This window comes from Populus nigra, chromosome 14 (assembly GCF_951802175.1).
Source record: "Populus nigra chromosome 14, ddPopNigr1.1, whole genome shotgun sequence".
NCBI lineage: Eukaryota > Viridiplantae > Streptophyta > Magnoliopsida > Malpighiales > Salicaceae > Populus > Populus nigra.
Window position 1 is genome coordinate 14,975,277 of NC_084865.1, and position 16,990 is coordinate 14,992,266.

Below are 16,990 nucleotides of genomic sequence, written 5' to 3' on the forward strand. Positions count from 1 at the left end.
GTGGTCTTTCAACACAGAAGGTACTTTGTCTTGAAATGACAGCTGATGCATATAATCAATGCACTCATAGTGGAGTTCATAATGATAACATGAACAATATTGTAACTTTTTCCTAGTAATTATTTTTTAATATATTTTTTTATTTAAAAATATATTAAAATATTATTTTTTTAAAATTATTTTTAATATTGATATAATTTGGATTTTTTTATATAAAAAAAGATTATTTTTTTTTAAATTTTCATCGAATATTGTTTTTGAATGTGAACAGAGCCGCCATGGCTTTGATTCTGCTGGGGAGTATAATGGCCATCCATGTAGGAATCCAGGTTTCAAGCCTTAGTGGCTCCAATTTTGGTGCTTGGGACTATTTGACCCCTCTGGGCCCTCCCATAGACCAATAAAAACGGAAGTTTCAGGGGACTAACAGCCTATGATTATCGACTCCTTCACTGTGTTACGCATTTTGCGGTGGTTGAAACAGTACATGATATTGCAGGATCATTCATTTGGCTAAAGATCAAAGTCGCTCTTGATCTATTTAGTTCTAAGCTATTTTCACTCATACAAGCAGCAAAATTAACTTGTACTTGTTTTGGGCAGCTTATTTGCTTTACATTCTTAGATGGCAGATGGAGGTCCGAGGTATACAGTTGATGAAGCTCTTGTCACCGTGGGTTTTGGGAAATTCCAATTCCTTGTGCTACTCTATGCTGGAATGGGTTGGGTTTCAGAGGCGATGGAGGTTATGATTCTCTCGTTTGTTGGACCGGCAGTTCATTCGAAATGGGGTCTTACTTCTCACGAGGAAAGCCTCATAACCACTGTGGTTTTTGCTGGCATGCTGGTTGGAGCATATACATGGGGCGTAATCTCAGACAAATATGGAAGGAGGTGCCTTCCTCTTCTTCTTTTCTATACCCCCCCCCTTTTTTTTAACTTAATCGACAAAACAATACGAAAATAATTATATAACCATCTTGAAGATGATTCGGCAACCATCCTGGTGGATCACTTCTTTCCATCTGTAGAGAGGGTCTCATGATGTGTGTGTTTTACTCCCTTGTCTGTCGAGAAAGGTGATATCTTAAGCCAAAATACTCATGATTGGAAGTTGGAAATATATATTTGAGTTGTTTCCTCTAAAGTTGTTGAGTAACCTTTCACAACAAAGGAATAGAAGGAACCCTAGAAGATCAGGATGGAAAAGAAGGTTATATATTACAATTTCCAGCCACCTTGATCTAGCAACCGTGGTTTTTGTGACTCTTATTTCTTGTCAAACACATATGTGCTAATTGCTGTTATTTTGGGAATTTTTTTTATATACATGTACATATTTTAGTCTCTGAAATGTGTTTTTTGTTATTTTTTTTCCTTCAGGAAAGGATTTTTTGTTACAGCAATAATGACATCCGTCGCTGGTTTTCTTAGTGCCTTTGCCCCGAACTACATCGCGTTGCTTATTTCCCGTTGTTTGGTTGGCTTTGGGATTGGAGGCGGTCCCGTGCTCTTAGCATGGTTTCTAGAGTTTGTACCTACTCCAAACAGAGGCACTTGGATGGTAGTTTTCTCAGCATTCTGGACCGTCGGAACAATTTTTGAGGGTGGTCTGGCTTGGGTATGCTTATGATTTCTTGATTGTTTTATGGTCTTACATCTTGGCGTAAAATTATTGAACAGTGAACATCCTTCAACGATCCATGCCATGCCATGCTTTCTTTCTATTTAGTGTCTGATTGTGATAAAATATTAAGTGGATGACTATATATGGCTCTAAAAATATGGGAACTCTCATGCTTTTTAGCATCTCCTCCTAGAATTGATATTGGTTCTTGAATATCCTCATTTTCAATGTTTATTTTGTCTCCATCATGGTTTGTTTCTTTTTTTCCCCCTCCAATAAAGTCCACACGGTAGTTGTTCTGGTTCTAGTGCTGCATTTGTTGATGATAACTTATGATTGGTGTTTTTTTTCATATATTTGCAGATTATCATGCCAAGATTAGGTTGGAGGTGGCTACTTGCTCTGTCTGCTCTGCCCTCATTCCTCCTCCTTGTATTTTATACCTTGACACCTGAGTCACCAAGGTATTTATGCTTGAAAGGTCGAAAAAATGAAGCACTTATTATTTTGAAGAAAATTGCCGAACTAAATGGAAAAGAATTGCCTCCTGGTGTTGTTGTTGCTGGTAACGAAATTGAGCTGCAAGGAAATAATCATCTACCAGAGAGTAAAGATAAAGATATGTGCGCCGCACCTCCTCCTCCTCCTCCCCCTCCCAAGCAGAAGGATTCTCACATGGGGGTCTTCAAATCAGTGCTAATGCTTTTCTCACCAAGATTAGTTAGGTCAACCTTGCTTTTATGGGTGGTAATCTTTGCAAATGCATTTTCATATTATGGCCTCGTGTTGCTGACCACGGAGTTGAACGATAGGAGTAATACATGCCATCAAACTAAAAGGCAGTCACAAAAGCCTGCTAATATTAATTACAAACAGGTTTTTATCACAAGTTTTGCAGGTACGATTTCATATTTATTAGAAAAATGTTTTTACTTGTATGGTAAAGCTGATTCTTGTACTCTCTTCAAAGAAGCTTAGTGACGTTGAACTTTTATTTGGTTCAAGAGTTTCCGGGGCTCATCCTGTCCGCACTCGTAATTGATAGACTTGGTCGTAAACTTTCAATGGCGGCTATGTTCTTTGTTTGTTGCATCTTCCTGCTGCCATTGGTAGTCCATCAGTCTACAGGTGTAACAACAACACTTCTGTTTGGAGCTCGAACATGCATCACTGGAACATTCACGATCGTTTATATATATGCTCCAGAGGTAAGTTATGCAAATTGAATCTCTTACTCAAGCAGCCTTTTGTTGTTGAATTTTCATTTTGATTGCCTCATAAACAAGAAACACTAGAGAGGAAAGACGACACTTTTTTAAAGCAGATTGTGTATTTGTGCCAGATTCATGTTGAAAATAGATAAATCATATTGATTATCACTCGAAATCTTTCAGATATAATTGTTTTTTTTTGTCTCCTGTGACAACACAAATCCGTCAAACTGAACACAATGGTTAGATTCTTCATTTTGTTTATCTGTGAAATTTCAGTTACTGATAGGTGATTATAGATGATAACATACGGTTATTTTTCTTAATCATGCAGCTTTACCCGACCTTTATGCGAACAACCAGCGTCGGGGTTGCAAGCTCAGTGTCAAGAATCGGAGGAATGGTTTGCCCTCTTGTGGCAGTCAGTTTGGTACAAGGATGTCATCAAACTGCAGCAGTTGTTTTCTTTGCGAGTATAGTTTTTGTAGCAGGGATCTGTGTATTGCTCTTTCCATTTGAAACTAAAGGCCTTGATTTGGCTGATAGTTTATCTAGTACAAAACAGGAAAAACCCCAAGACTCAGAGACAGGAAGAGCTTTGATCTGAGTAATTCTACTATATTAGGTTGAAGTGTCCATATTGAAATGGGTCACACCATTGCTTGGTATATTAAGGGTTCTTTTTTCCTTTTCTTCTTCAGGGTTTGCAATCTGCACTTTCTTTGTATATTATACGACCTGTTCACAAATAAATAACCATTGGAGAAATTATTTTGTTTCACTCCACAGCAATCTCTCCCTATCAATGGAAGAGAGAAAATACTGACTTTTTGAGAACCTTTTACCATTTTGATTACAAAGTTTGATTCTTGATCTATGCAACGAAGCAGCAGAGCAACAGTATAGCAGTTCATTCATCTGGTTTCAAAGCTCTCTCTGAATGATGCTTGCTTGGTTGCTATATTATAATGAGCATATCAATTGAACAGAGAAAATAACAACAGGAATGAACAGAGAGAAAAGAACACATCCACACCAAAGTCTTTCATGTTCATATTGTAAATAACATTCAGCAGGAAAATATTTCTTATTTTTCTTCAATAATGTTTGATCCTCTCACCGTGTCCGCTTGATATTTCAAGCTTTGCCTCCTCCTGTGGTCTCATAGTCTGTAATTAGAACTTGACCATATTCACCTTTCTGTTCCTCTCCTGCTTCATCAAAGTAGTCCTCTCTAGCGTTGCTTGTGAGCATTAGGCAAACCAGCCAGAAGAGGGAAGCATCTAAAGCCAAGAAGGCAGCACCGCCAAAGAGACCAGTCTTGGCTGTGGGACAATTAGTACTGTCCACGTTATGACGGTGCACATTTTTTGTCAAGTGAATGAGCTCAGTGGTTGTTGCCCACAGCAGCATCCCTCCAGCCAACATGGACACCGACCTGTTTCCACACCAACAAAAGAATTAATTTATCAGGCGGCATGAACAACTTGACAATATCACAGCAGAAAATAAATCTTGGAAATGATGGAGAACTCGTACACTCACAGGGCAATTTGGAAGAACACAACCATGCGAGTGCTGTGAAACAAACCCTTGTAAGGAACAGATTTGCCCTTGTAAGGATAAAATATAGAACAGATCCCAACTAACGTGCAAGCAATGAGTGCTGCGGTCGATAAGAAGCCAAAAAAGACTGCTGGGTCTGATGGATATTTGCAGGTAACAACTCCATGTGACATGCTAGCCTCTCCAGAAGCGGGCTGCGTGCAGGGAATAAGTAGTAGAAAACAACAAGACATGTTCAGAGAAGGAGATTAGCAAATCACCTTGTCAATTTTGTATTGAATACATAGAGAAAAATATAGAGTAATTACCTTTTTTATTTCAGCCAGAATTCCAAATACAAAGGCTTTGACACCAAGTGCCGCCACTATAGTAGCTATGCTTTTGATACTCACAGCCATAATAGTGCTCAAGTCCTCAAGCTAACTATTTCAATGGTAAATAAGACGCAGAAACAAGCAGTTAGATACCTGAACATTGATAAAGAAAAAGCATCAGCATTACATATAGTCCTGGTTGCCCTAGGTGCAGTTTACCACCTGTCAACTCATCAATCATTGGTATCATCTCCATTTTTGTTAGTTTCTTTGTTTCCCTCATTCTATAGAAAATGACGTTCCTGTCGATCGCCCCCCACCTGAAATAAAAATGGAAACAAGGACGAGCTGTCTACATCGAAGACAGGTGCCTGCAATGGCACGACACACAGAAGAGAGAATAAAAACCATAAGCAAACATCATAATTTGTTTGTTGTTCAGGGCCTTAAGGTCTACAATGCAAATATGTAGGAGGACGTGGTGGTAGCTTGGAACTAGTCAAAGTGATCACTGACGACATTAATATATAGCAATGCTGCCAAGTGCTATCTCAATTATATATATAATTAATGAAAGCCACAGTAAATTCAAGCAACACACACCAATTCTTAAACATTAGCAAATCTCAAGCACCGATATTATTATTATTATTATTATTATTATTATTATTATTATTATTATTATTATTATTATTATTATTATTATTATTATTATTACTACTACTACTACTACTACTACAATTTCTTTTTAGTTTCATTAATTATACCTTCTTACGTACTAAAGAGATTTAGCATTGATCAATGCTTTAAAAAATATATTTAGCTTGTGTTCTTGCGATAATTTTTACGAGTTATATGATTTTTTAAAAAAACTATGAATTGTTATTTTTTTAATGGAATTCATTTAAAATTATGGTATGTGTGCAATTTTTTTTAAAATAAGGTTTAAAGGAAGACTAAGGTAAGAAAGATGAGGAGGAGAAAGGTATGATTTTATGAATCAAAGTCAAAGTTAAAGTCAAAGCCATAAATTTATGATCTGGGCCAAGCCCTGAACATATATAAAAAAGCCCATAAACTAGATAGGCCTAGAATTGTTGGTGTTGGAATTGAACAGTTGTTACTTAAGACTAAACTCTCGAGGCTATATTTGTTTTTTAAAAAATTAAAATGTATTTTTTAAAATTATTTTTTTGATATTTTTAGATAAATGTATGAATATAAAATATAAAATTTTAAAAATAAAAAATAATATTTTAAAATAAAAATATTTTAAAAAATAATCAATACTAAACATTATCGAATTCGATTCCACTGCCGCTTCTCCAACCACCACGTACCCAAATATAACCCAATCTATGTACTTACCTTAACAGGCAACATTTCTTTTCAACTGTCCAATAAAAAAGCTAAACTGAATGAAGGAAAACTAAATTCATTGCCAAAAAAGAAGACCTAATGTGAAATGCCTACTGTACACTACTTCTATAGATATAGGAGAGCATTATTTTTTATTTTCTCCCTCTCACTCTATATATCCATGTGAAGAAAAAGTTATATACTTCTCTGGTGATTTGAGCTTAGATTCTGGTGCCCGTTCTGAAGAGATCATCCTCTGATCCATTCATATGGCGGCAACCCAATCACCTTCACAACCTGCTCCAGATCGTGTCCCTGCTGGTACTTTTCTCCCTACCCCACCTCGTATCTTTATCATAATTATATAAAGTTTTGATCTTTTTGTTAATTCAAACTCTCCCTTTTGTTGGTTTGAGGGGTCTAAGTCATTTGGAGGATGAATTGGCTTGTGGGTTGTTTTTGTCTTGTTCGTTTGAACATGAAAAAATCAGTCTTTCTTTTGACTTTATGCTGTTTTGTTTTTTTGGCCTTGTTTTTTGAGGACTCTTGTCTTTTTTATATGCGGAGAGATTGAAACTTGCATATGGTGATAAATCTGGGCTGTGCTTTGTGTTTTATCCTGAGATCTGAGATCTAGGTTGTGTGAGGTGACCTTAATTATTGCGAATTCTCAGTTTTGCTTTTCATGTTTAGATAATTATTCAGTAGAGTATTTTGGAGTGGAGGTTCAAGAAACTTAATTGACTTGTTGATATGGTTGCTTTCTGGAATCATGAACCGGTGGTTTCTTGAATTCATGAAAAGAAAAAATGATTGATATGCTTGAGATTTCAAGGCGATGTCCTGTTTTTATGAGCTTATTTATTATTGTCAAGCTGATGAGATCTTTGACTGATCAAAGCATGCTGGTAGTGTATAGAACCTGGTTATTAAATGAGTGGTTGCTCATTGTTTTGTATTATGTACGAAGGTTGCCTGTTTCATTATAGTATCGACTAGATCTCAATGGTTTTCCATTTTGAAAGTATTTTCATGTTCTTGTATTTATCATGTGTGCATAGGTGTGAATGTGTGGATTTGTGCGCACATATTCATAGCTTCAAGTTTTCATATCCCCAATTTTAGCTTTGGTTGGTCAATAAATTTGTACTGCCTGTGTTTCTAAGACTCTACTAAATCACTGAGCTTACTGATCATGGATGCAGAAGAGAAACCTGCCGAATCAGATAACATGAAGGAGCAGGTAGTTCTTCGTAAACTTCAATCATTTTTTTTTCTATACTCAAAGCTTAATGAAAGTATTTTTTTAAGTAAGAAACCTTATTTGTTAACTTATTTTCAGCCTCTATCAGCAAAAAATGAGACGTCAGTTTCTCCTAATTCCTCACAGGATACTGCCCCTTCAGGTCATCCTAGGGACACCACAGGTCAATTGGGAGCATTTGGTTCTCCTGGAGATCGTGCTGTCTATCCACCTAATATTTATGCTCCTCAGGCACAGGCGTTCTACTACAGAGGTTAGTCTTACAGTCCATTTGGAGGCCCTGAACTTGACAGTCACTGATCATACCTATCATTGATGTCACACAGATGACACTAAATATTAAGTTTTAGAAATCAAATGCATGTAACTGAAACATTCTTGTATTAGTTTCTGATACTTGATATCCTACATGAATTAATCAAGGGACCATTTTATTGATGTTGTCAACCAGGTTATGACAATGCCACTGGTGAATGGGATGAATATCCTCCATATATAAATGCTGAAGGTTTAGAAATTGGGTCTCCTGTAAGCAACCCTCCATCACATCATTTTATTATATAGACTGCCTTTGCCATTGTTCCCTGACATTTTGTCTTAACTAGGGTGTCTACAATGACAATCCTTCTCTTGTTTTCCATGCTGGATATGGATATAGTCCACAAATGCCTTATGGGCCATATTCTCCAGTCACCACTCCTTTACCTTCTGTTGGTGGAGATGCACAGTTATACTCCCCTCAGCAATTTCCATTTTCTGGGCCACCTTATTACCAGCATCTAGGTCCTAACATGTCATATATCACTTCACCAACACCAGTTTCACAACCGGAGTTCAACGCATTGGCAAACATCGACCAACAAGGAGATAACATGCTTTTTGGACCAAGGCCTAGTTATCCTCCTCCAGTAGGATCAATTGGTAGGGGCAGCTTTCCAGGAAACCATGGTTTTCATGATCAGCAGCAGGGGTTCGATGGATTGAGATCTGGAGGACTTTGGTCAGATTGGTCAAAGCCCTCAGATAGAAATAGGCCTTTGACTCCCTTTTCACCTTCAGTTTCCCCACAGCCTATTGGCAATTTTGTGTCATTTGGGCAGAATGTTGGAATGGTTTGTATTCTTACCCCTCTATTTTTTTTTATTAAGAATCTGTTGAGTCACATGACGCTGCTTGCCTTTTCTCATTACGAGATGTTACAGTATGCAAGGAATCCATATAGCTAGTTAAGAAAAGGGGTTGTACATTATGGTGCAGATTGTTTTATCCTAGATCTATTTTTTAAGCCTTGGTAATTGGAAATTTTATCAGGACTTTCAATTGTGATATATGCAAGATGTGTGTAGCCTAAGCAACACCAATCATGTAAAGGTCCTTATTTCTTATTTGCCAATATATGGCTAAATGAATTTTTGAAGGCTCTTGCTTGTTTCCTAATAAATCTAGTAGGTCAACCGAATATGTTCTTTAGAATTTGTTACTTGGTATTTTACTAACCTTATCCTTCCTTTCTACCCAAACCTGAAAGATGGCATAAGAGGCCTCATAACAGCCCTAGGTTACTTTGCTTTGCCATGCATTTTCAGTCATGACTGCAAACAATTTTCATGTTTGATTTGCATGCTTTGCTATTATTGATTACTTAGTAGGAAGCGATGAGCACCAGGTATTATCATTACAATTGATGAAGCAGATTATGGCTTTTAGTGTTAATGCTAACTGACAAAGTTTTTGCAGGCATCTCAACAACAAAGATCATTTTATGGCCTTGGATCTGGTTCAAACTCCTACAATAGAGCCTATCTGCAGAGTGGTTACAATCAGGGATCTAGTTTTGGAAGTGCATCCATTTCTAGTTTGGGGACTAACAATCGGGGTTGGCTTTCTCTTGAAAACAACAGACGGCGAGGAAGGAGCAATGTTTCCTTATGTGGCTGCAATGGTAGTCTTGATATCCTTAGTGAGCAAAACAGAGGACCAAGGGCCTTAAAGCCTAAGGCCCAAAATACAGCTGAACATGGTCCTTCTGTTGAGAATAATAAACATAGCAAACCATCTGCCAAGATCCATGACGAATCATACAACCAACCAGATTTTGTAATTGAATACAAGGATGCTAAGTTCTTCATCATCAAGTCATACAGTGAAGATAACGTTCACAAGAGCATCAAATATGGTGTTTGGGCCAGCACTCCAAATGGGAATAGAAAATTGGACACCACCTATCGTGAAGCTAAGGAAAAGCAAGATCCTTGTCCTGTGTTTCTCTTATTTTCGGTAAATACCTGATTCTTAAGTGCTCAAAAAACAGTAACTTGGAAGTTGGAAGGCAGACCAATGCCTTGGGAAAAAAATAAAAGAAAAAACTTGAAATATATCGTTAATCTAGAGAATCATATCTTTTAAATGCATCAATACATTACTTTTGTTATCACTTGTATCGAATATTGAAGGAAAACTGAAGCTTCTGCAATGTCTTTGTTTTGCCTCTTGAGCTTCTAATTCTTTCTGATTGCTTTTCCGTTATATTCATCTAAAAACAATTATTTTTTCCTCTTAGAGCAGGTGAATGCTATATCTTTGTTATTTCCTCTGAACTTCTAATTTCTTGTTTCTTCTGTAAGTATTTGTTACTCTTGTATGCAGGTGAATGCTAGTGCCCAGTTTTGTGGAGTGGCTGAAATGACTGGACCTGTTGACTTTGACAAGAGTGTGGATTACTGGCAGCAGGACAAGTGGAGCGGGCAGTTCCCTGTCAAATGGCACATTATTAAAGATGTCCCAAACAGTCAGTTTCGTCACATTGTATTGGAAAATAATGACAACAAGCCTGTCACTAACAGTCGAGACACACAGGAGGTAGGAATTCCTTTGGAACTTTGCAAGTTATGGGAATTTCTTAGTGCTCTAGGTATTTTTGGTCCACTACACAAAATCAGAAGTGTTTTTTCGGTCCTTGAAAATCCAATTGTAGGAGAAGCTAGGTGGTTAGTTTATATTGACTCACTTGTGGTTGTTTGTGTGATATCACAGGCTATGTGTAAGCTTAAATTTTAATGATTATGTGGCTGTTTCTTTTGTAGGAAATTATTTGGTTTTCATTGACATTTCTTGTGCCTAATAACAAGTTTGAATTCTTGCAGGTGAAATTGGAGCAGGGCATTGAGATGTTGAACATTTTTAAGAATTACGAAACTGATATGTCAATCATAGATGATTTTGATTTTTATGAGGACCGACAGAAAGCCATGCAAGAAAGGAAGGCTAGACAGCAAGCCAGCCTGATGGCTGTAGGTGTAGTTGGAGAAAGTGAGCACAGAAATGCAGTTACCTTACCAACTGATATTATCAAGCAGATGACGAAGAGTTTTGCTCAAGTTGTCTGCCTGGATGAGTCTAGCAAAGAAGGCACTGTTACTGATAGGGTTAGTTCTGGCTCTGATGGTTCTGCGGGTGCTAGAGTTAAATTGGAAGATGGTATCACAACTGTCTCCCCCTCGCAGACCAGTTAGGAAGAAACAAGTACTCCAAGATTTGGGCAGGCTCCTCTCCTGATAGTGTAAGTGACATGAACTTTGATTCCATCTTCTAGTCCCCCATTGTCTTGTGTGAAGGTGGATAGTCATATCGCAGAATTGATTGGAGTGCATCAATAGCTGGATGACGGGTCTTCTAAGTTTTGCAGGGACAATTTGCTACATGTATAATACATGGTTTTTTGAGTGTTGCGTTGTACTTGTAGTCAGTGTTCCTTTCGTTTTCTTGGTCCTTTACATTGCATTTTGAGCGAGAATAGTTATGCAGAGATAGTGGTTGACATCTTGCATTTGCAAGAGTAACTCAACTTTGCAGGCAGCTTAATAAGGGAAATATAGCAAAAGATGTTGAAGGAAGAACCTCTTAGTGTCAATGCTTTCTACATAATGAGCTACTAATTTCTGTCTTTCATGTTATTCATCACTTTGTGAAATAATCAATGGCAGTGATACCACACAGCAAAGTTGTTGGTGGTGGCAGTCGGCGCTTGGCATCAAGTAACCCAAGTGGAACAAATGATTTTACATCTCAGTTAAAGGAAAGACGAAGACAGTGAACAACAAAAATGAAAGTTGAGAGAACTGATGATAACAATGAGCTAGCTGTTTACTTTGCTTTTTCTTTCAGTGTGTAATCTCTTCCTTGACTAGCAAGATAATGACACTTATTCAATTTCCAAGATGAACTGATCATCTTGAAGATACTATATTAAATCTGAAAATTTGATGAAATTAAAGTATGATCCAAACCTCAACCTTTTCTTAACAATGGTACCTAAAATCCACAATGGGGAAGCCCCAGCACTGCCTGAAGTTGTTGGAGGATCCCTTTCACCAATAAATTGCTACTTGCCTACTGCTATTACTAGACAACTGGAGAGGATGGAAACTGGTGGTAATGCTGAGGCTAGACGTCCGTCTAGCTTATGCATACCCTCTTCTGCATAAACAAGAGAAAAGACATCCTTCTAAATATAATTTGATATGATATGATTTGGAGAAAGGAGTGGATTGGCCAAATACTCAAGCGATCCTGACAGGACACTTGAAGATTCTCCACTAAAATTAAACACAATAAACTCCGTTCGTTTTTCTCAAAAGTGACCACATATTTGCATCAACTAGTTATCAGAACACACTTTGATGGATCACACTTTGATGGATCATCTAAAATTAGACAAAATCTCAACATTGCAGTTCGCAACGTTAGAAATCAATTAATATATTAACAAAATAATAATAATAATAATAATAATAATAATAATAATAAACAGGACACCTAAACTGTCCTACTCATGATGTTTGAGATTCTTAAGAGGCGTGTTATTTTGATATTATTTATTTTTTAAAGTTTTTTTATTTAAAAATATATTTTTTATTTTTTTAAGATTTATTTTTGAAATCAATAGATAAAAATAATTTTAAAATATATAAAAAATAATTTTAAATATATTTTTTTAATTTTTATAAAACATTGTTACAATAAAAAATTTAATTTTTTAATATCCTGCTCATAATTTTTCTGATTCTTTGAATCTTTTTAATTTTTCATACGAAAAGGGTAGTGAGAATTACCATCAACTGGTAAGGTAGTGTATGATATTGTAAGAATGATTATTTTTTTAAAATATTTTTTATTTAAAAATATATTAAAAATATATTTTTTAAAATTTTTTAAAATATAAAAATTATTTTAAAAAAAAATGTAAGTGCCATTACAAAAACAAAAACTAAGAAGGGATGAGAAAAAGGGATAAATTATTTTATTTAGTCCTAAGGTTTTAAATGTTATTATAAATTAGTCCTTCATGTTTAAAAACCTTTAACATAGTGGCTTGACTCTTGTTGATCAGTGTCTTGCTTATATATTATCTGGTTTATCCTTCATCCAAAATGTACCATTTGATGATTTTAATTCCTAGGAAAAAACCGTTCAAAGTTTTTCAAAGACAACGATCAACAAAAGTCAAGGGACTATGTTATAGGTTTTTAATTAAAAAGGACTCAGTTATAATTCCTTTCAAGAATCAGATACTAAATAATAATTTACTATGAGAGAGAAGTATAAATATGCTGTAGGAACAGAACGTGAGGGAAATTCAAAGCAAAGCCAAGCTGTGAAGTTCAGCAATGGCCGAAACAACGGCGGAAATCCCAATTCATTAATGGCCGAAACAAAGGCGGGAGCCCCAATCAACCCGATACCCATCCCTTCTCTTCTTCTATAAGCCAGAAAAATAAAAAATAATTGGTGGGTTTGATTTAGATTTGCAAAGGAAAGATGAGTTTCTTTGGTTTTAGTGGATCATCACTACATTCTTCTTCAAATGCTTCTTCTTCTTCAATGGATTTTTGGTTTCAAAATGAAAGAATGAATTTTGGTTATGGATGGGCTACTCCCTTTGCGCTGCTTGTAATTCTCATTTTCCACTTCTCCAAACGACTCTTCTCTTCTCCTCCTCCTCCTCCTCTTCCTCCTCCTCCTAAACGAATCCTCGTTTCTTCTTCTCCAGCTTCCACTGCTACTGATATTGGTTCCTCTAATTACAGGTACTTGCTTTTCTTATTTAGTTTGGTCCCTCTTTTTTTAAGATCAAAATGAAATCTTTTTTGCTTTTGCTCTTTTTTTTTTCTTACACGGGAATGCTTTGTTTTCGTTCTTTTTCATTTTTGTCAATAATTTAATGTTTGTGTTGGATTGGGGGTTGGTTTAATTGAATCAAAGTCCCAATCTTGGGAGGGTTTTGATTAATGAAATGCAACTTCTGTTATTTGCTACTGTTTATGCAGAATTTCAGAGATTGTTTCAGAAGCTGATTTGAAGTTTTTGATTGAAGTTTTGGATGAGAAGCTAACTGAGAAGGAGAGTGAGAAATGGGAAAATGTTACAAATAAGAGAAACAATCTTCTAGCTTATACCGCCAAATGTTTCAAACCGAAGGTTGTTGCCTTCTACCCCTAATGTTGTACTGTTTTCAATTTCCTAAAGTTTTCTCCTTTTGGTTTGTGGAATATGTCAATAAAGTTCATTTCGAAGTTTAGTTTGTTTTGTGTTTTATGAGTTCATTACTTGCGGTAGAAAGGCTGGCTAACCAGTTGATATCTCTTTTAAATTTGGATTGAGTTTTATTGGTGGAGTATGGTTTTAGAGAGAATTGATGTAATATGATGGTGTTTTCTGGTTGTGTATTTGCAGGATGCTCCGATAAAGTACTTGAGTGTGATGGTTTTTGAAAACTGCACCACAGAGGTGCTTAGGGACTTCTACATGGACAATGACTACAGAAATCAATGGGATAAGACCATAGTTGAGCATGAGCAACTTCAGGTGGATAGAACGAATGGAACTGAAATTGGTCACACAATAAAGAAATTTCCACTTTTGACCCCAAGAGAATACGTTTTAGCATGGAGATTGTGGGAAGGAAAAGATAAGACATTCTACTGCTTTATTAAGGTAATCATCTACAGCAACTGGTTTGACAGCATAAGTTAGTTGCTTCTACCTATTGATATGATTGTGCAATATGTTCACCTTCGTGCAAATTATATGGAACAATGAATTTGATTATATGTATTTATCAAGAAATGAAATATCGTTAGCTGGTGGGAAAATAACGGACTAGCAATAACCATTTTTTTGTGGAAAAGATAACAATTATAAAGTAGATTTTCAATGGTGAATGGTGATTGTTTACTGGCTAGAGCAAATGGGATAATAAGCTCTTAAATTTTTTTAATGCAAGAATGTCCTTTTGATTTTGTTTAATTTATTCTGCCATAATGTCTGGGAAAATAATTTTATATATGCAATTGGCGATTTAGTTCTCTTCACTCTATTTTTAACTTGATTGTCTAATCCTTAATTTTTAATTTGATGTTGATGACTATAATTAGGATTGTGAACATCCTTTAGCTGCAAGACAGAAGAAGTTTGTACGAGTGAAGTTCTTTAGATCTGGTTGGAAAATCAGTAAAGGCAATTTCCTGACCTCCCTTTTTGCAGTATTTTTTGTAGTTGCAAGATTGATAAACAAGCAAAAGAAAAAGAAAAAAAGAGAGCATAAAGTGTCTTATATTGAGCTTTTCTAATATTATTTTCCGGCCTTCATTTGTATATATATTTTTTTTATTTTTTTTAAATAAACCGTATCTTTCTGACATTGCAGTATTGACAGCAAAAAAGAAAAAAAAAAGCATGAAATGTCTCATATTGAGCTTTTCTGACGATGATTCTTGGGCCTTTGTTTTCTTAGTTGTTTGGAATTCAGTATTTTATGCATGTTTTCTTCCAGCATGAAGTGTATAGCGTAGACTGTTACATTTTCTGCTGGAGCTTGAATTATTCTCTATATAGTGAGAAATGGAAGATCATTATATGCTGCTGAAGCTTTACTTATGGAACATATGGATCTTTCTCCTTTTATTTTCTTATTTGGTACAGAAAAGATGCATCATCTGGTCTGTGTTTTAGGAGGTTATAAGCATGATTTTCAATTTTCCTGGTCTTTAGTTCTTCCTAAATGAAACAGTTGCTTTTGGATTGTCTATTTACTTGATGTTTTAATTCTTCCTAGATGGAAATAGTTTACTCTTGTACTGATTATTTTGTAATTGCTATCGCTTTAACTTACAGTCCTTGGTAGAAATGCCTGTGAGATCAAAATGTTTCACCAAGAAGATGCTGGTTTGAATGTGGAGATGGCAAAGTTGGCTTTCTCAAGGGGCATATGGAGCTATGTATGCAAGATGAATAATGCACTGCGCAAATACTCTGTGATTAGTCATCCTCAGACAGGTCCAGCTGTCACTGCAGTATCTTTAATCCAGAAGGTGAGGACCGGCATCTTGAAATACTGATGCTTTTAAAGAACATATTCATGACTTAGCACAGCCTATCAATAGAAAGATTGGTGAAGTCAGGTTTCCTTTTTAACATCACACGTAATATATGAAATATGTAGTTTAAAAGAAGTTTCCAAAACCATAGTGAGGAGATAAAATTAATGGCTTTATTAAATTGAGATCATGAAATGTGTGTTAAACTGACTGAGTTTCCAAAACCTTTGGTTGGTGATTAAACTGCTACACATTAGCGAGGAGATGATAATACTGGCTTTATTATATTGAGATCATCAAGTATGTGTTTCCTCTTTTGGCACAGGTTCCACCTGAACTAGAAACAATGAACAGTCTTGTGGATACTCAGGCAACTCTGACATTGACTGCCCCACCGGGATTAGTTACTGGTGAAGCCAAAGAGAAGAAATTCCCAAGGCCATCTAGGAAAATTATAGGAAATGGTCTGCTTCTTCTAGGGGGTATCATCTGCCTGTCTCGTGGGCGCTCTAGCCTATGTGCTAAAGTTGCCATGGCATATATCCTGACAAAGCTGAGAAAACGTGATGAGTCGTCAAGCCAAGGAAGGGAAAGATGAGGTATATGATGACGTTGTATGACCAATACTAATGCTGCCGGACTCAATAAAGCTTATCACACATCTTTATTAACTTGAGCATGGAATCTGACCTGTATACCTTTTAAAGAGATCGCATATTAAGCCCCTTTGTCTACGAGGAAGCTGGATTTCTTTCTTATCAAGATTTTTGTTCCATGAATGCCTTTGTACAGAAAAGTTGCAACTTTATTACTCTTATTATCATTTCCACTAATGTAATTATGAAACCATCTTCAGGAAATCAGGAGCCAACACCAAAGTTTGAAGATTGAGCCAAAACTAGAAAGCCTCAATTGAAGAGAGCTCTCACTCTTCTATCCTCTTGAAGACTTGCGTTTTGTAGTATCCAGTTTAGCCATGACCAAATTGTTGGGCTATATAATGACCGTTTTCCCTTTTTTTTTTTTTTATTTGCCTTAGTTTGACTCAACATTCAATTCAAGGCTGCCATCACTCTTCTAAAGGTCAGCCTCGTAGTGATCAAGGATACTGAGTTAGCTTGAGAAGGGTGGGAATGATATAAGAATATCATAATTGAAGAATTTTGAGAGAAGTCTTTTTCTTTTCTTAATCTTACCAGCAGTATGTTTGTACAATAAATAGGGAAGAGAAGAAGCTAACCTACTGACCCTCAAAACAATAAATAAATACTAGA

General features: G+C 36.1%; 4 protein-coding genes across 9 annotated transcripts; 3 read left to right on the top strand and 1 right to left on the bottom strand.

Moving 5' to 3' along the window:
• Nucleotides 1–264: 264 nt before the first annotated feature.
• LOC133672821 (organic cation/carnitine transporter 7-like) lies at nt 265–3,619 on the top strand. 3 transcript variants are annotated; one of them, XM_062093355.1, is made up of 5 exons: nt 265–894; nt 1,384–1,621; nt 1,991–2,525; nt 2,633–2,835; nt 3,173–3,619. In XM_062093355.1, the coding sequence occupies exons 1-5, from the start codon at nt 626–628 to the stop codon at nt 3,443–3,445; spliced, it is 1,518 nt and encodes a 505-aa protein (XP_061949339.1). In that variant the 5' UTR covers nt 265–625; the 3' UTR covers nt 3,446–3,619. The 3 variants fall into 3 exon arrangements, with proteins under 3 accessions (XP_061949339.1, XP_061949340.1, XP_061949341.1); XM_062093356.1 differs by lacking the exon at nt 265–894 and adding an exon at nt 956–1,213; XM_062093357.1 differs by lacking the exon at nt 265–894 and adding an exon at nt 1,167–1,256.
• Nucleotides 3,620–3,779: 160 nt separating this feature from the next.
• Nucleotides 3,780–4,851, bottom strand: LOC133672822 (uncharacterized). Its single transcript, XM_062093358.1, has 3 exons — nt 4,713–4,851; nt 4,384–4,598; nt 3,780–4,276 (listed from the first exon to the last, which is right to left on the bottom strand). The coding sequence occupies exons 1-3, from the start codon at nt 4,800–4,802 to the stop codon at nt 3,976–3,978; spliced, it is 606 nt and encodes a 201-aa protein (XP_061949342.1). The 5' UTR covers nt 4,803–4,851; the 3' UTR covers nt 3,780–3,975.
• A 1,250-nt stretch (nt 4,852–6,101) lies between these two features.
• Nucleotides 6,102–11,626, top strand: LOC133672723 (YTH domain-containing protein ECT4-like). Of its 3 annotated transcripts, XM_062093230.1 has the most exons (9): nt 6,102–6,398; nt 7,283–7,320; nt 7,420–7,594; nt 7,793–7,869; nt 7,947–8,453; nt 9,079–9,618; nt 9,988–10,200; nt 10,485–10,900; nt 11,325–11,626. In XM_062093230.1, exons 1-8 carry the CDS (start codon nt 6,347–6,349, stop codon nt 10,851–10,853), a joined length of 1,971 nt encoding a protein of 656 aa, XP_061949214.1. In that variant the 5' UTR covers nt 6,102–6,346; the 3' UTR covers nt 10,854–10,900; nt 11,325–11,626. The 3 variants fall into 3 exon arrangements, with proteins under 3 accessions (XP_061949214.1, XP_061949213.1, XP_061949215.1); XM_062093229.1 differs by lacking the exon at nt 11,325–11,626 and having other exon boundaries at nt 6,103–6,398; nt 10,485–11,284; XM_062093231.1 differs by lacking the exon at nt 11,325–11,626 and having other exon boundaries at nt 6,103–6,398; nt 7,468–7,594; nt 10,485–11,284.
• A 1,350-nt stretch (nt 11,627–12,976) lies between these two features.
• LOC133673398 (uncharacterized) lies at nt 12,977–16,888 on the top strand. 2 transcript variants are annotated; one of them, XM_062094171.1, is made up of 7 exons: nt 12,977–13,427; nt 13,668–13,818; nt 14,074–14,334; nt 14,775–14,856; nt 15,514–15,710; nt 16,042–16,315; nt 16,573–16,888. In XM_062094171.1, exons 1-6 carry the CDS (start codon nt 13,159–13,161, stop codon nt 16,312–16,314), a joined length of 1,233 nt encoding a protein of 410 aa, XP_061950155.1. In that variant the 5' UTR covers nt 12,977–13,158; the 3' UTR covers nt 16,315; nt 16,573–16,888. The 2 variants fall into 2 exon arrangements, with proteins under 2 accessions (XP_061950155.1, XP_061950154.1); XM_062094170.1 differs by lacking the exon at nt 16,573–16,888 and having other exon boundaries at nt 16,042–16,495.
• The last annotated feature ends 102 nt before the right edge of the window (nt 16,889–16,990 follow it).

What these genes read in the sequence shown, in the direction of transcription:
- LOC133672821 (XM_062093355.1), top strand. Translation starts at nt 626, where the DNA reads ATGGCAGATGGAGGTCCGAGGTATACAGTTGATGAAGCTCTTGTCACC. An exon ending in TCAGACAAATATGGAAGGAG is followed by an intron (nt 895 to 1,383) that starts GTGCCTTCCTCT and finishes TTTTTCCTTCAG; the next exon opens with GAAAGGATTTTTTGTTACAG. An exon ending in TTGAGGGTGGTCTGGCTTGG is followed by an intron (nt 1,622 to 1,990) that starts GTATGCTTATGA and finishes ATATATTTGCAG; the next exon opens with ATTATCATGCCAAGATTAGG.
- LOC133672822 (XM_062093358.1), bottom strand. Translation starts at nt 4,802, where the DNA reads ATGGCTGTGAGTATCAAAAGCATAGCTACTATAGTGGCGGCACTTGGT. An exon ending in TTCTGGCTGAAATAAAAAAG is followed by an intron (nt 4,599 to 4,712) that starts GTAATTACTCTA and finishes CCCTGCACGCAG; the next exon opens with CCCGCTTCTGGAGAGGCTAG. An exon ending in GTGTTCTTCCAAATTGCCCT is followed by an intron (nt 4,277 to 4,383) that starts GTGAGTGTACGA and finishes GTGTGGAAACAG; the next exon opens with GTCGGTGTCCATGTTGGCTG.
- LOC133672723 (XM_062093230.1), top strand. Translation starts at nt 6,347, where the DNA reads ATGGCGGCAACCCAATCACCTTCACAACCTGCTCCAGATCGTGTCCCT. An exon ending in GTTTAGAAATTGGGTCTCCT is followed by an intron (nt 7,870 to 7,946) that starts GTAAGCAACCCT and finishes TGTCTTAACTAG; the next exon opens with GGTGTCTACAATGACAATCC. An exon ending in CTGTGTTTCTCTTATTTTCG is followed by an intron (nt 9,619 to 9,987) that starts GTAAATACCTGA and finishes TCTTGTATGCAG; the next exon opens with GTGAATGCTAGTGCCCAGTT.
- LOC133673398 (XM_062094171.1), top strand. Translation starts at nt 13,159, where the DNA reads ATGAGTTTCTTTGGTTTTAGTGGATCATCACTACATTCTTCTTCAAAT. An exon ending in ATTGGTTCCTCTAATTACAG is followed by an intron (nt 13,428 to 13,667) that starts GTACTTGCTTTT and finishes CTGTTTATGCAG; the next exon opens with AATTTCAGAGATTGTTTCAG. An exon ending in CATTCTACTGCTTTATTAAG is followed by an intron (nt 14,335 to 14,774) that starts GTAATCATCTAC and finishes GACTATAATTAG; the next exon opens with GATTGTGAACATCCTTTAGC.